A 17,652-nucleotide genomic window follows, 5' to 3' on the forward strand; every position below is an offset into this window, starting at 1 on the left:
GGGTAAATTTGTATTAGAGGGAAATCTTGAATATAGAGGAAACTGAAGGAGATGCTGTCTTAGTAACGCAGGAACGAGTTGGACCATGGGCCAGTGTTGTGTATATACAACTGAACATGTATCATAGGGGAGACATTGCAAATGTGTCCACGGAAATAGAAAGTAGGGAACTAAGACTATTAATCACTAATGATTATGGCAAACTTCGAGAAAGGTGATACTTGAGAAGGCAGGAATAAGAAGTCAATGAGATTGATTTTTAGCCCATTTAATTTTAGGCTTTGTTGGAATGTCTAAGTGGAGGTATACTTTTGGATGCCAAGAATAAGCACGTAACATACTTCATAGTAAATGACTTTTTTTTTTTTTTTGTGGTATGCGGGCCTCTCACCGCTGTGGCCTCTCCCGCTGCAGAGCACAGGCTCCGGACGCGCAGGCCCATCGGCCATGGCCCACGGGCCCAGCCGCTCTGCGGCATGCGGGATCCTCCCGGACCGGGGCACAAACCCGCGTCCCCTGCATCGGCAGGCGGACTCTCAACCACTGCGCCACCAGGGAAGCCCGTAAATGACTTTTTAATCTGTCTGTGCTAGATTATAAAGTCCTTGAATTTAAAAATCATGTGTGTTTGCTCATCTCTTGATTTCCAGATCCTAGGTCAGTGCAAGCCTGTTTCATAGCATATGGTCAATACATATTACTTGAATGAATGCAAAGAAGGGATGAAGGCTAGAGGGTGGGAGAGGGAGGTTGACCATCAGCTTTCTGCTGGAGGATTCTCCATGGAGTCTTAAAGGTACATCCAAATTTACTAAATGGAGACAAGAAAAGGAGCATAGAAGGAGAATAGAATTAGTGCAGAGAAATAAGAGTTATTGTCAATGCACTTCTTTGTGAGTTCTTCAGTTTTCTACTAAGTGCCAAGAATTATACTGGGACAATGAAAAATGGTTGGGGTGGTGCTGGTGGGGAAGTCAAAGAATTTATATTCTATTTAGAAGAGATCTAAGTTAGGTGTTAAACCATGAGCACGGTATGAGGGTCATTGGATTTGGGGGAGAGAAAGTTGGCCTTAGAGAAGGAAAGGTGGCATGATAGATATCATAGGGGAGCTGACCCATCTATGAGGATTAAGGCGAGGGCTTGGCAGGGACAGTAAACACATTAGAGAAGTTTACTAGCTGTGAAAGGAGCTAAAGCAGTCTTTTGAGAATCTTAAAGTTCTCATACTCTTCCTGTAGTCTGATTATAAAATAATAGCTTTTTGGAATATAAATCATAATGTTACTTTATTTCTTCATGTCATTTATTTTTCACCCCCCTGAGATCCAGGTGTATCTGGAGGCACAAAGGGTGTTGATATCTGTACCCCTCACCCCTACTTTCACTGGGGAGTCATTGGGCTAAAAACAGTTGAGCTGGTAACTGTCAGTTGTCATGGTCCTTTTGCATTTTATCTTGTACAGTGATGGAGAGAGGATGAGAAGGGGACAGTGAGACAGCAGAAAGGGAGAAATTAGTTTTGATGGGGGGGGAGAAGTAAGTGTCAATTTGTCATGGAACCAAATTATTTAGCTTTTAAGAAAGCAGTCATTATGATGATATAATAACAGCGTTTTAGTGTGAGTTGTCAACAGACAGTAAGAACTTTTAATGAGGCCTCTAAAATAAAACCTTCATGGTACCCATGTGTTTGGGTTACTGTGATCCATTATTCTAATGCTTATTTTACTTCCCTCTTACATTGTGATTTATTATGCTTGAGGCTTTAGTGATTAATTCCTTAGGGAATGTATTTTAGAGCTTAAACGACTATTTTAACTTTTAACGCTTCTAATTTAAATGTTTTCCTGTTTGCTAAATTTGAGAGAGATGAGAAGAATTTATTTTAACCATAAGAAATTGGAAGAATGGGGAAAAGAGTGTTTCATTGAGTGTTCCGTTGAATAAAAAGGAGAATAGCCAGTGAGTGAAAAGTTGCCAGTTGCATTGTGTTGACAAGTGTGATTTGTGTGAGTCCCTCAAGAATGTAACAGGAGCATAATAAGAACATAAAAGCCACAGATCGTGTGGGTGAAGGAGTAGCCTGGAAATGGAAGGGAATGGCTATAAGTATATGTTGAAATTACTGTCTCAAAGAAACACAAGAGTTCTTATGTGTTGAAATTGTCTGCCCCTGAAAGCTGAAACTCAGAAGAATCATTCCAGAAACACCAGACAGAATAATTCTTTGAAGCTGTTTCCTTTTTAAGATTGCTTATTACTGAGCTAGAGAAATAGGATATAAATAGTGGTCTGTAATAAGCTGGTGAACAATCATTGTTGACTCCATGCATTTCTGACTATTCTTCTGTAATAGTACTATCCCAAGTACTTTTCGTCCTCGGTGTCTGGTGTTTCTTAAATGAGCTCCCGATTTACTTGATTTGCTCCCTTCTCTACTTCTTTGCTCTGCTTACCATGAGTTGTGTCCCGCTTGGGTTTTCAGATAGCAAGTTTTGTCAACAAGTCAGCCATAGACGTCTCCATCCTGCAGCGGTCCTTGGCCATTCTGGAGTCCATGGTGCTCAACGGCCATGACCTCTACCAGAAGGTGGCACAAGAGATCACTATTGGCCAACTCATTCCCCATCTTCAAGGGTAAGCAAGATTGACTCCACCACAGTGGGAAGGGAAAATGCTTCAGGTGGACAGCCACCATAACCCCCTGGGAAAGGTTTCATATTGGTTTGACTAATACACAGAAAAAGAATCTTGATTTGGTATATAATCAAACCATGTCCCATGCTTGTCCCCCATCACACTGACATAGCACAGTTACTTGCCCCTGGGTGCTCCCCTCGGCTGCTTTTGTCACTGGTCTGCCCCCAGTGCCTTGGTAGGCACTCACTTCTGATCAATGTTGGTAGATATCGGTAGAGTTTTACTTTTAATAAGACACAATAGGACAATTTGTTCTCTTAAGTTCTCAACAGAGTCTTTATCCTTAATCATATAAAATAGTGCTTTCTGTGATATAATGAGAATTTTCATACTTAATTAGGAATTTTTAAAGCCAGGCTTCTTTCTTAGGCTCCAGGTGATTACAATGACCTTTGATTGCTGTATTCTATAATATACGAATTTTTTAAGAGGCTTGAGCTATGAGACAGCTGCCCTAGCAGACTTCGGTCTTTGGGGATCTCTCCTTCTCTCTATGCTTAGGTAACTAGTAAGGTTGCCTCTGATGATACAAGCATGAGAAGGAATCCCTTGTACGATGCCACTTTATCAATTAAAGTATTTGGATTGCAGGTGGCAAGAAGCATCCTGAGCTAGGACAGGGAGTTTATTGAAAGGATACTGGCGCACTTTATAGAACCGAGGAATGACTTAAGTAGCTAAGCCTTGGGAAGGACAGAAACTATGGCCTCCTTGGAGTCCTCACAACAGGCCTTTTCTCTAGCGTACTGGCTGGCAGTCATGTGACTTGGCTCCCAGTAACTGCTGCCCCTGGTCTCTCAGGTCACATTGGCAAATTTTCAAGAAGAAACCTGATTGGCCTGTTTGGGTTGGGGGTGTAGGATGGGGATGCGAGGGAGTATTCAGTAGTTCTCAATCTACCGAAAATGTTGACTGTGTTTATAATATAAACTACCGAAGTGCATTAGAGGTTTCCTTCATATGGAGGGGGTATGGTGACTAGAATGTAAAATGTTAAGTAACACAGTTTATGGATTGTGGCCTCAGGGAAAATTAACATATGCTCTAAAATGATGATTTTGTGTGAAATCTCTCTGGAAATAATACCAGTTTCACATGTCCCTGAATGTGAACTGTATCAACTTAAAAGTCTGTATCTTTTCTCTGAATCTCGAGGGCATCACTGTGCATTTATAGAGTGCTTTGCCAAGTGGAGAGTTTTTCATTTGCCAAGTGCTGTACTAAAGATTTTATATGCAATACCTCATTTTATCCTAAAGGCAGCTCCTTGAAATAGGAGTGTTTTTACCCAGTGTTACAGATGAGGAAACTGTGTTAGGGACACCCTGTGAACTTGTCCAAGGCCACACAGCCGGGCTGTGGGGCACTGGGCTTAGAATTTCATCCTGCCAAAGGCTGTGTTCTAAGCTCTGCCTCTTCCTAAATTATCTCTAAATATAACCTATAGGCCTCTGGTCCCTAGCCTTGGGTCCTTCTTATTTACTATATATTTACCATGCAGCTAACACTAGATCTTGGCTTTATTTGAAATTTCCGATTTCATTCCTGTGAAAAGCAAATTTGTAAACATAAAAACCTATTCTTTTGTTATTTAAAAGTTTCTATTTGGTAGATAGCTAGTGGGAAGCAGCTGCATAGCACAGGGAGATCAGCTCCGTGCTTTGTGACTACCTAGGGGTGGGAGGGAGACACAAGAGGGAGGGGATATGGGGATATATTGTACATAGAGCTGATTCATTTTGTTGTACAGCAGAAACTAGCACAACATTGTAAAGCAATTATGCTCTAATAAAGATTTTAAATTAAAAGAAGTTTCTATTTGAGAAATAGATTTTTAGAATATGTAATATTATTGCCATGGTGACAAAACAGTTTCCTTTATCATAAGCCCAGGAATGTAGGGAATACCCAGGACTACTCCCAGGTATACTTCATGCATCAGACAGAAAATCACATACACACACACACATACACACATACATCCCCTGGTCCATGTTTTTGACTCTAATAGAGGAGAAGTGGAGAGAGCCAGCTGGCCACCTGTATGTCTGGGTGATCTCCACTGAGCGTGTTTTGCCTGGCTAGCAATAGTAATTGTCCCCTCACTGTGTTTCGAGCCTCGTGATGGTCGAAATATTTTTTCAGTGCTGAATGCGTTTTCTAGGTCCTGGCTTTCTCTCTCATTATTTTGGGGGGACATAATCATGAGCTTTATCATGGTCTAACTCAGGGGTAGCCTCTTCTGACTTTCTGTATTACTGTGTGTCTTTACAGGACAGATCAAGAAATCCAAACCTATACCATTGCAGTGATTAATGCACTTTTTCTGAAGGCTCCTGATGAGAAGAGGCAGGTAAGTTGCACTTCTTTTGTCTTAAAGACTGTGCCCAGTTGTGCTGGCAACTTTTGGTGCAGAGAGAGCCTTCCCCTTCCCATCCCAGGAACTCCTGTGGGGCTCCTTGCTGCCCAGTGGTTTGCCTGGACAGCCTGGGATCATTCACAGATCCAGTGGGAACTAGGTGGAGATGGGCAAGCCCCTGTCTGATGAGGAAAGTTAGGAGTGTTCCAGTGGTAGAGCCCTTTCATCACATGCAACCCAACATAGAAGCCCAGAACAAAGAGATGAAATAAAGATGAAACTCTGCCTCTGTGATGGATGCAGAGTTAGAAGCCCCTGTGATCGTCTGTCATTTCATTGGATACTCACTGGGTCCAGAGAGGGATTGTCTCCATTTGCCTGATGAAAAAACGTAGACCCTGAGAGTTGTCATACTTTCTCCAGGGAGGTGTGAGATGGAAAGGTGAGAAGACAGGTTCTTCTTCAACTAGGGAAAGGACTATTATAAAGTGGTTGTAGAAGTGGGTTTTTGCATGTCTTAGAATTTGATTCACACCTCAGAATCCATTCCTGGTTTTTTTTCCATCAACATAACATACTTGTTACCTTGGTCACAATTTACTTCATTTACAAACTGGATGGAAATATGAGATTTTTCAACCTTTAGGAAGTGTACTGGGGAGCTTGATGACAGTTACCAATAAATTGTTTTAGAAGAATTTAGAAAGCTAGCATGCTACTGAACACTGTGTCAAGAATTTTATTTTTTTACTTTATTTTTTCGTTGCCAAGGATTTTAAATCTCAGTGGCTAAATGTGAAGGTTTCTGGTTTGTTTTCCGTTTAGGATTGTTTGCTCATTCCTAGGGGCTATGTTTGCACAGTAAGTAGAGTGGCTTTATAGTTTCCTGTGCTTTTGGTTTGGTGTTGGCTGGAGCCAGGAGGTGCCTGTCCTCCCCAAGCCTATGCTCCAGGCTGGATTTTTAAGGGTGGCTTTGCAGATCTTAAGTGGGATCCTGGGTAGGGCCGCTCCTTTTATATTTATATCTAAATACTGGGCTCATGATAATTCCCATCATCCCAGCAAATTGCCTGGGCATGTTCACAAGCCTGACATGGGCAGCACATACATAAACCTGACATGGGCATTGAGAAGCTTGATCCTTCTACTGGCCAGGCCACTGATGGCTGCTTGTAGAGTGGAGTCAAGAGCCAGGTCAGAATGCTGATCGGACCTCTTGAGACTGTCTTTTTTCCTGTGGCTGGATTAGAGGAAATGAAAGTTCATGCTCACCCCAAGTGCTACGATTTCACTTGGATCTCTGCATCTAGACACGAGTAAGATGCATACACCTTGCATCTTTCTGTTACGCTGAAACTACTGTTAATCTGTTGAATTGGAATTGAACGACCATGGAAAAATAGGGAATTAGATGCCAATCTATGCTGACTCCAGGACAATGATAACAATGAAAACATAATGGGGGATACCATTGTGTTAGGAATACCATTAACATTAGGTTTGGATTCTGCTAATCAAATCATTTTTTATTTTTGAAAAATTAGGCTCCATGAGACCGACACGGTACAGTTTGGCTGTATATTGCTATATTAATAATAAATCACAAAGGGTAGTCTAATAACATTAAACCATTTAAGAAAACAATTCAACTAAGAAAGATAGGGTGTATATCAACCAGCAGAAAATCCAAAGTATTATATGACTAATTTAGTCTTTGAAATAAAAATGATGATACTTGTCGATAGAAAATTAACTTGGACTTTATAAACTATGTTGAATTTAAGATGAATCAGTGATTATTGTTGGTCAAGAAAATGAACATTTCGATTTTTAATTTTTAAAGTACATTTTAGCGAGTTAAGAGAGCGTTGGCTCAAAATTATTTTGAGTTCATAATGAAGAAAAGTTTATTTGTTGTTATTTTCTGAACATCAGTGGAGGCCTTTAAAGCAGAAGATCAAGCTAGTTGGTGACATCTTGCTGTATATTATATATTGTTATTGGCTTGTGTTTTGAAAGATTGAAAGGTCTGAATTTTTTTGGCAAACAGGAAAAGTTCCCAAAGCCTGTCACCAGTGATAATATTTGAGGGTTTGCCATGCACCCTGCCATGTTCAGTGTCTTATGTCATTTCATTTAATTCTCATATCTATAGAAAGTCTTATTATTTCCATTTTATAAATGAGGAAATTGAGAGTCAAAGGAAGTAGAAAACTTGACCGATTGCTGAGCTGATAAGAGTCAAAGCTAGAATCCCAACTTCATTCTTGCTCTTATCTGCAAAGCATCCCACTGAATGCCGGTCAAGGAGACATCACCTGCAGAATGGCCTTGTATTTGCCTGGTAAAGAACTTACTGACACCTGAAAGACATCAAGCCCATTTTCTTACTCCAATCAGATTAAAACATAATTCTAAACACTTATTTACTGGATTTACAGGAATGTCCCTTTTCTTGTTTGTTTGTTTGTCTTTTTAAAGCTTTTGGACATTGGATAAAATTCCACTTCAGTCAAAACATTTTATTTATTTCAACCTTTCTTTCCAACTTGGGCTCAAACACATTGGTAGGACTCTATTATCTGGATTTTCTTTATTTTTCAAAATGTTAATGAATTTAGAAGGATTTTAAATACCTATACCTTATTTCTGCTTTTACTGAAGAAAAATATGACTAAAGTCAGATCTTTTTACTTGGCAGGCAGACCTGGGCGATATTTTTGTTTTGCATTCATTGAGTTGGCCTGCCTGAGAGAGCAGTGAACTTGGGCCTGGGGTATAACTGCATCCTCTGTGGATGGTCCCCTGTCAGCCTCCCTGGGAGGCGGGGGGTTGGGTCATGCTTTCCCCTGCCTCCCAGGTATTGGAGACTCTCCCTTTTCCTGCCCAAATAAAGGGAAGGGGTGCTTGTTTTGTGGGAGAGGGGATAGCTATTAGGTGGGCAAGTGGATCCTTTTTCTTACAACTAGTTGCCATTATTTATTTTATTATTTTCATGGCAAAGAATTTGGTCAGATCCCTTCCAAATTTCTCTACAAATATTTATGGCTTTGATAAGGATTATTTTTAAAAACCCCTTTATAGTTAAAATATTTGATAGAAAAATCCGAAAATACAGATTCCAAAGGAAGAAATTTTAAAGAAACCTATAATTACATCCCCAGAGAGGGAACCACTGCAACTACACACATCTGTGGGACTGTCATGGTCCTACTTCTTGCTTTTTGTGCAGACTCTCCTGCAGACTTCATTTTTTCACTAGATGTGATCATACGGCATGCACTGTTTTTTGTTTCTTTTTAACTGCTTTTAAAACTAAAGAAGATTTTGTGGACATCTTTCCATGTCAGTTTATCTATACAGGCAGACCTCGTTTTACTGCATTTCGCTTTATTGTGCTTTGCAAATACTGTGTTATTTTACGTGTTGAAAGTTTGTGGCAACCCTGCATCGACCAAGTCAACTGGCACCATTTTCCGACAGCATTTGCTCACATGGTGTCTCTGGTAATTCTTGCAAAATTTCAAGCCCTCCATCAGCAAAAAGATTATGAGTCTATGAAGGTTTAGATGATGTTATCATTTTTTAGCAATAAAGTATTTTAAAATTAAGGTATGTACATTGTTTTCTTAGACAAAATATATTGCATACATAATAGACTAGAGCATAGTGTAAACATAACTTTTATGTGCGCTGGGAAACCAAAATATTAGTGTGACTCACTTGATTGTGCTATTTGCTGTATTGTGATGGTCTGTAACCAAACTTGCAATATCTCTGAGGTATGCCTGTATCCATATCCATATTCATATCTATCTATATACTTTTATATCATGCTAATGGTATAAAATATTCTCCATAGATTCTCACGTTCACTCAAACCATTCCTTAATATTGGGCAAAAAAAAAAAGTCCATTGTGTGGACAAGGAGTTTTCTGTTTTCTCTCTGATCAAGTTCCTGTTCCTTTGGGGGGGTAGCGGGATGTTTTATGAAACATTCATTGCCTATTCTGTGCCAACCATTGTGCTGTGGCTGGGAATGCAAAGATGAAAAGGACAGTCTTTGTGCCCTTGAGAAGACCACACTCTTATGCAGAAGATAAATATTTTAAGCAGATCATTATAATAATTGCTCTAGTAGATGTTGGAAATATACTGTCCCTTCTAACTTATTTTAAAAATTGTTAAGTCGATAGGCTGACATAGGCACAGAGAATTTTTTTCTTTTTTTTTGTTTGTGTGTCAATAAAGCAATAATTTCATTTTTATTAAAGAAAAGGAATTATAAAAGAACGTTGGGCCTTTTGTTTTCATCTGATCCAAGAAGAAAAAAGATGGACCTTCCTGTTTTGATCAGGAAGAAAGCATGGCTTTCTGCGACCCATGGAAGGGCAGTTCCTTCTGGATTGCCATTTAACTTGTTTCCAGTGGTGTCCTCGTCCTTGCCTTCTTGTTTTCAAGAGGCTGGAAGAGGACTTAGTATTGGATTTTGTTTTTGTTGTCGTTGTTTTTTAAAAATTTTTATTGGAGTATAGTTAATTTACAGTGTTGTGTTACTTTCTGCTACACAGCAAAGTGAATCAGTTATACGTATACCTGTATCCACTCTTTTTTTAGGTTCCTTTCCCATATAGGTCACTCCAGAGTATTGCGTAGAGTTTCCTGTGCTATACAGTAGGTCCTTATCAGTTATCTATTTTATATATAGCAGTATAGTATTGGATTGACTTTGATGCCATCTAGCCCTTTTAGATCACCTTAGCGTATTTGTGTGCTTTTCTCTTCAATGCAGCGGGTCAGCAGGGGCGATAAAATTAAGCTGTAACATCTAACAGAGTGCTCTGAATTTCCATTCCTTCTTCTCTCCTGCTGGCTTTCCTTTCTGTGGTGGCGATGGCTGTTAGGTTGGTGTAGAGAGCAGTGTTGACATCCTTGATTGTCCTCTGACTGTAAGTCCCCACGTTCCCTTTGTCAGCACAAAGTGGGCCTTGCACTCCCATTCTGCCCCCGTCCAGCCCTGCCTGTGCGCCCCCTCGTACTTCCTCCCTGGGTTCTGAGTTCTCCTTGCTATCTCCAAGTTTATTTTGACCTTGATCGAATTCATGGTTGTGTTTTTAAATCATAGCTTAGTTTCTTCTCTACTCATTAAGAGTAGTGACACTAAAAATACCTCCCCCACCACCACCACCAGAAAACAACATTCAAGTGACTTCCTGAATATGAGCAGTATTTTTCCTTTGGGATGTTTGTACCAAGATTGTGTTCAACTATTTCATTTCCCCTTAGTACCTGTTTGACAATATTCAGAAAGGGCATCTGTGAATCATTTCATTTAATAAAATCACCTGCAAATCCTCTATGCCAGTCAGGCAGGCCAAAGCACAAAGCACAGCCTGCAGAGTTGAGGCCCAGGAATGCTGAGTGCGGCCCCTAGGGCTTTGCATCTGCCCAGATGTTTGTCCTTTGCTAAAACTTCACTCAGTTCATTTGCATAGACTATTAAGGCCTGGGGTACGTACTACTCACTCTTTGGTTTTGCACAGATGAAGATGAAATGGCTTTTAGAAGTCTTAGACCTTTAAAGTGATGGCTCTCTAGTATTGAAATCTCCTCTGTGCAGGTGTTATGTTGCCTTGTAGTAAAAACTCTGCACATATACAGTCTAATAAAATCTGATGAGCCGTTCCAGTGGGGAGCCATTGCTTTCATTTGGAGTGTTTGATTTTTATTCAGCACTTACCTTTTCCTGGAAGGAGGAAATTCCCAAGAAAACAAAGAAAAGAAATTTGCAGGTGCCAGATTTCCTTCCTTTGCTGTTGGCTACTGCTTTGTTATCTAAACAACATTCAAAAAGTAATTCGAATACTACTATCCACTTGAGTCCTTTCTTTGTTAAGAAATACTGCTGATATCCGGTTTTGAAGCACGCCCCAGGATAGAGTCATCTGGGGCTATGTGGAAATGTATCTTTCTAACCAAAGCTTTTCTGGCCGTGTGCTTTTCTTCCACAGGAGATGGCGAATATTTTGGCTCAGAAGCAACTGCGTTCCATCATCTTAACAGTGAGTACCTATGTGCTGTGACCACCTTGTTGGGAAGGAATGGTCTGGTGTATTTATTCATCTCCTCTTTTGGCTTGGTTTTGTGATTTGTTCTGTGACTTGCTTCTGTGGTGAAGCAGTAGTAACTAGAAAGGAGGAAAAAGTGTGCTTTTGGAAATGGAATAAACAAAGCTCTCCCACAGGAATGGCCTCATGATTGGAGGGAGAGCGTCTCTGGAACTGCTCTAGAGAGAAACGCATTCCGGCAGGAAGGGTTGGAAATCTCTCTCGGTGGGGCAGGTTTATTATACTCACTGAAGCTTTAGCTTTGCGTTTAAGGAAATCAGGGGCTCCCTGACTTTAAAAATTCCACCAGTATGAGCTTATACTGTTTTTAGTGAGGAAACTAGCTGGAAACATATCAGACTCTGAGAGAAGTCCTGAAATTTTGACCATCATTTTCCTGGGCCCCTTTCCTAGAGAAAGGCAAGAAAGACAGACATGAAACCCACTCATTAACTGTGATGCAAAAAAGACCTGAAACCTCAGTGGAAAAGAAGCTCTACATGTTATGTTGTGAATGTTTAGAAATAAATCAAATAGCAAGATTTCCTGAGGCCTTATCTGCTACTTGACTTCTAACCAAAGGCTGAAAGAAGCATGTGTGATTGATTCTTCTGCTTACCACAAAAAAAAAAAAAAGTGCTCGTGTAATTCTGAAAAGAAGTTCTGCAAGCTTATAGTTACACACACACACACACACACACACACACACATTCCAATACAATGAGGCCTTTAAAAATTAAAAACCTTATGAGGGCAAAGAAAATAAATATTCTAGAACCCAAAGCCAATAATAATGACTACAATTTGTCATCAAGTTTCATGTTAAACTTCCTGGCTGTTAAGGATAAAGAGAAACCATATGAGTGTAATTTTCACTGTTTGATAAAAGAGGTACCCCAGTTCTTCGGGGGATGACATATTTTGCCCCCTGAAACTGGAATCTGAAATGGGTATTGTTAGAACATTCTAATAGATTCTTGGTCCAAGAGTGGCTTTTTAGAAATCACAGAGGGATTCATAATACGGTTATTTTTTATACTGGCTCTCAATAAAGGTGGAAGCAGTGATTTTATTTATTTTTTTTGGCTGCATTGGGTCTTTGTTGCGGTGCGTGGGCTTCTCATTGCCGTGGCTTCTCTTGTTGTGGAGCACAGCCTCTAGGCATGTGGGCTTCAGTAGTTGCAGCACGCGGGCTCAGTAGTTGTGGCTCACAGGCTCTAGAGCGCAGGCTCAGTAGTTGTGGTGCATGGGCTTAGTTGTTCTGCGGCATGTGGGATCTTCCCAGACGAGGGCTCAAACCCATGTCCCCTGCATTGGTAGGCAGATTCTTAACCACTACGCCACCAGGGAAGCCCCCTGAAGCAGTGATTTTAAAGCATAGTTCAGTGAAGGTGTTTGTGCAGGGGAGGAGAGTGGGGAGATAAAGGAGTAGAAACTTGGAATTAAGGTCTTAGCCTGTTGTTGGTATCACCTTGGTAAGGCAGCTGGAGTTAGATTACCCAGAGATGGGGTGGGTGGAATGACTGTGGCCATCATGTCTCAAAGATCAGTTTGTTTCAATGGGACTTTTTACATGAGATTTTGATGGCTAGAAGCTCAAGGTTGGTATTCTCTGGCAGTAACCTGGAGTGCAGATACTTTTGAGTTGCTAATAAAATAGATACCCATATGCTCTAGTACCCATACACTTTGGATACTCAACATATACTATGAATTAACATTCTGTTGGGAAGATTGGAAGATATGAGGTTTGATTCTCCCCCCCATCCCATTGCCTGGCGTCCCACCCCCCAACCTCCATAATTTTGGTTCAGCCACTTCCTTCTATTCCTCATTCTTCACCCCGCCCCCCTTCTTCAATTGCTTATTTCGATATGGTGCTCAGAGCTGGCTGAGGAGTCCAGGTGCACGTCAGGTTGGGGGGCACCCAGAGAAAGTTCTTTGAGACAGCAAGATGTGGTTGGGTCTGGCACGTTCATTTGAACGGGTGTTTCACCACTTTGACTGGTTGGTTGGCAGTTTTAAGGCACGACAGTGGCCTCTGACAAATTGGATGTATATTAGACCCAAATGCTGCCTCCCGTTTCAAACCCAACCCTGGTGTGGGCGAAGGCCCCCATATCTGTCTCCTGCCACTCCTTTTATATTTGTTCCATTTTGGTTCTGTTTCAAAGGGGAAGGGTCATTTTTTTAAAAAAGAATTCATTGTTGGGCTTCCCTGGTGGCGCAGTGGTTGAGAGTCCGCCTGCCGATGCAGGGGACACGGGTTCATGCCCCGGTCCGGGAAGATCCCACGTGCCGCGGAGCGGCTGGGCCCGTGAGCCATGGCCGCTGAGCCTGCGCGTCCGGAGCCTGTGCTCCGCAACGGGAGAGGCCACAACAGTGAGAGGCCCGCGTACCGCAAAAAAAAAAAAAAAAAAAAAAAAGAATTCATTGTTAACAGGTGAGTAAAAAGTAATATATATGAATTGACTCACTGCATTGTGGTGACAGTAGTTACTGTATAGTTTCCACGGTGAATTAACTACAAACCTGATAGTTACTTTGCTTTTGTGTGATGCTTCTAAAACTTTTCCCCGTTGAGAAGTGGGATCACTTGTCAGAGACAGTTGCAGGGTTAAGATGATGGCAAAATTGCTTACTATACATATGCACCGTTCATTTCTCTACTGCAGGCAAGGGATGCTTCTGTTGTAGAAATTCACAGTTCTTCTCAAGGTGCTTTTATTTCAGGCACACCTTCTCTTGGTTTATATGGATGTAATCACCACCGAATTTCCACTTTCTTTCCCACCTCCACTCTTCACTGCACACAGTAGGTCTTTTCTCCACTTCTGGCCTAAAGATCAGGAACCTTACTGGGCCCTGAGATGTAAAGGAATGCTCCAGGGTCACCTGTGTGCTCATCTTTCTCCTGAAGGGTGGTTCCACCCACTTACCTCCCCAATGCTTCCAGATAAGGACTTCTGAGGTTCTGCTTGGCATCATGACCAGGGGGGTAACTTAGGTTATTTGCTTTTTCTTTCTTCCTTTGTTTAAAAAAATTTCACTTGTAAACCATCTCCCTAGCATGTCATCCGAGCTCAGCGGGCCATCAACAATGAAATGGCACACCAGCTGTACGTGCTGCAGGTGCTAACCTTTAACCTTTTGGAAGACAGGATGATGACTAAGATGGATCCCCAGGACCAGGTGAGTGCTCGTTAGACAACGGTAAAAGCACATGAGGGGAAGAGTGTCATTAAAAGTCTTTCCTTGGGCTACTTGGAAACCAGGAGGTTTTAGATGATGATAATATTATTTTATTATCATCTCAGGACTTAGGGGAATGGATTTAAAATTTAGGTGAATCTAGGATCAGAGAATAAAATAAATGAATTATTTCATTATGCATCAAACACATGCATATTCTTTCTTTATTGGATAAGAAAGCTTGACGTCACATGGCTGCAAACATTGGCCTTTGGCCCCAATACCTTCAACGGTGATAGCTTTGGAGTCAGGTTCCTAGAACACCTAGCCACTTGGTAGCTCTGTGTGAGATTGATTCTGTAGGCTGAAGGAGTAATTCCCATTCTCCAGTGATCAGTGCCACGGGTGGAGGTCCCAGGTTACATCTGATTTCTGGGCTTACATCTTTGTCAGTTGTCTCTTTGCTATAATTCTCTCTAGGTCTCTGGTTGTTGTGCATGAAAAGTTAAGTCTCGATCCAAAACGCTTTGGGGGAACTTTACTGTGTGAGGACGGAGTGAGAGGAAACAGCTGGGAGCCCTGCTGTAGCACATTTTCAACTTAAATAGCGCTGCAGCTTTGGAAAGGAAAACACTCATTACTGGCACGTGAGGGTCTGATCTCTAGCAGATGTGGATGCACATGCAAACTGTGTAACCACCGCAGCACTTCATTCATGGCGTGAGGCCATGAGATTAGGAATGATGGAGAGGCTTCGAGCAGCTGTCTAACATGCTCCACGCTTTTGGCAAGACCAAGTGCGATCACCCCAGAGAGATGCGACTGTCTTACTACTTCTAGTATGAAAGGCAATGTGTCTTAGGGTGAAACAGCCCTCCCTGCTTGGAAATTGCCTCCTTTTATCTAAAAGATACATTTTTTCTTATTGTGGTTAAATATGCCTCACAGAAAATTTACCATTTTAACCATTTTTAAGGTTTGTTTCTATGAAGTCACTTCTCAGTGGAGTTAGGGATCCCTTGTCACTTACATATTGTTCATAAACCTTACGGGCCTCTTGCTTTATTTCTGACAGTACAGGACTCCTAGGTCCTCTAATTTTTTTTTTTTTTTCCAATCACAAGCCTTCCATCATATTTGGGGCTCTCATTTAGAGCTTCACGAGGCAATTGATATCAGTGCTCCAAGTGGTTTGGCTGTGAGGGTAATTGTGGAGTAAAGCCAGGGCTGACCAGCAGGGAGAGTGGCAGGAGGAAAAGAAGTATACAGAGCTGTAACTTAGGACATTGGTTGCCTTTTATCTGTTTTTCTTTTGCCTGTATGCAGTGATTCATTTAGACCCTGGGGAACGAGGGAGTAGATGTAACGTCACACAGTGAAGGCAGCTCTCTCTCCCCCTCCCATTTTTTCTCCCTAACCCCTTCAGGCTCAGCGGGACATCATATTTGAACTTCGAAGAATTGCTTTTGATGCAGAGTCTGAACCAAATAACAGCAGCGGCAGCATGGAGAAGCGCAAGTCCATGTACACCCGGGATTATAAAAAACTTGGCTTCATTGTAAGTAAGACATCTCCAGTAAGCTCTCCTTCCAGCATCCCGGGGCCTGACCTCAGCCACATAACTGATGTCTCCTCCAAGCGTGTGGTCCTCTTGTGCCTTACAGAATAGTTTCCACATTTTCCAGATGTTTAGCTGGTTTAAACAAGATCACATGAAAATCTCTTCTGGCTGCAGTGAAATGGAATAACTTGCACAAGTGTGACTAATACTGAGTTTGTTTATTCAGTTCTGATTAAGTGTAACCAAGAGTAGTTAGCTCGGAAAGCATCTAGACTTCATTAAATCTACTTCACAAGAGGCTTAAGGTTCTATTTGAATTAAATGGGTGATGGCAACTGTGGGATGGATCTTATTACTGGGCTAGTGATTGGATTATTCACATACATCGATTTCGTATCAAAATCAAATTGAGTCTCCTGAAATTTAATCACGATCTGATTCATGCAATTTATATTTTTTCCTAAAAGTTTTGTCTTGCTACGGATGATGATATCTCCTAGATTTTCTTTCTTTCAGTTTGCAAATCAGAACACAGCTTGCCCTGAATATAAACTGCTGTTTTTGCTTCTACTTCTGGTCTATTCTTGCTTTTATCACCATCATATTTCTATATGACCTTTGGCTAATTAAGCTCAAATTCTGAAGGTGTAAATTTGGGTTTCTTTTTTACCTCCTTCATAAGCATCATAAATGAGATTTCTGGCTTCAGTGATTAGAAATCACCAGGCATTATTTTTTTATTTTTTCACACACACACATTGTATTTTATTTTTACAAGAGATAAATAAACTGACACCAAGCATTGTAAGTGGATGACCACAAGAAAAGCAAGAATGATTGCAATTACCAAACACGAAACACACTCATAATATTGTCATAATATTGACATTAAGTCCACTAATCCTCCACTGTAACAGCTCCTTTGCAGTGAAAATTGATTTGTATATTTTTTGCCTCTGAGTCCTTGTGGGATTTTTTTTTTTATTCAAACAGAAAGTCACAAAAATTATAATCATTCTCATCAGTTCACTCCGTCCCATGTGGTTAATTTTTTTTATCTTGATCTTTTGTTAGCACTTCTATTAATTCATCAGCTTTCCATTAGAGTTCTGAAAATGCTTGTTCATTCAGTTCAACAGTATAGTCCGTTACCAGAAACCTGTACTTGTCAGAGTCTTTTCCATGAATTCCTTGAAGATGAAAACCTTTTATAGCAACATTTTTGCAAAAGGATCAGAGTACACCCAGAACTGTCTGTAAATGACAAAAGACTTAAAAATGACCACGGTTAAAGATTTCATGAAAGTTCATAATAATGCAATTGACAAGGAAATTTAGTTATTTCTGAGATATACATTTTAAAGTAATGACTAGAATTATGACTTATAACATTATACCAGAACATATAAGATTTTTAGAAATTTCATGTAATGTCTGAAACATTTATATTAACATATTTCCATACAAATAACCCAAAGAAAGTTTAGTATTAGTTGTTTTTGTTTGTTTCTTTGTTTGTCTTTTTATACTGCAGGTTCTTACTAGTCATCAATTTTATACACATCAGTGTACACATGTCAATCCCAATCGCCCAATTCAGCACACCACCATCCCCATCCCACCGTGGTTTTCCCCCCTTGGTGTCCATACGTCTGTTCTCTACATCTGTGTCTCAACTTCTACCCTGCAAACTGGTTCATCTGTACCATTTTTCTAGGTTCGACATACA

At 40.7% G+C, this 17,652-nt stretch overlaps 1 protein-coding gene across 3 annotated transcripts in view; it reads left to right on the top strand.

The window, feature by feature from the left end:
• The window catches only part of ELMO1 (engulfment and cell motility 1), a 548,606-nt gene that overhangs the window by 193,625 nt on the left and 337,329 nt on the right, over window positions 1-17,652 (top strand). For all 3 annotated transcript variants that reach the window (XM_022583104.3, XM_089917010.1, XM_022583084.2), the window contains 5 exons: window positions 2,489-2,640; window positions 4,978-5,056; window positions 11,075-11,125; window positions 14,240-14,362; window positions 15,789-15,920. In XM_022583104.3, the coding sequence (XP_022438812.1) occupies window positions 2,489-2,640; window positions 4,978-5,056; window positions 11,075-11,125; window positions 14,240-14,362; window positions 15,789-15,920 (537 nt within the window). The remainder of the gene's footprint in view (window positions 1-2,488; window positions 2,641-4,977; window positions 5,057-11,074; window positions 11,126-14,239; window positions 14,363-15,788; window positions 15,921-17,652) is intronic.

Source organism: Delphinapterus leucas, chromosome 9 (genome assembly GCF_059928025.1).
Source record: "Delphinapterus leucas isolate spDelLeu-1000000601 "Yukka" chromosome 9, BTC_Dleu_Yukka2, whole genome shotgun sequence".
Lineage (NCBI taxonomy): Eukaryota > Metazoa > Chordata > Mammalia > Artiodactyla > Monodontidae > Delphinapterus > Delphinapterus leucas.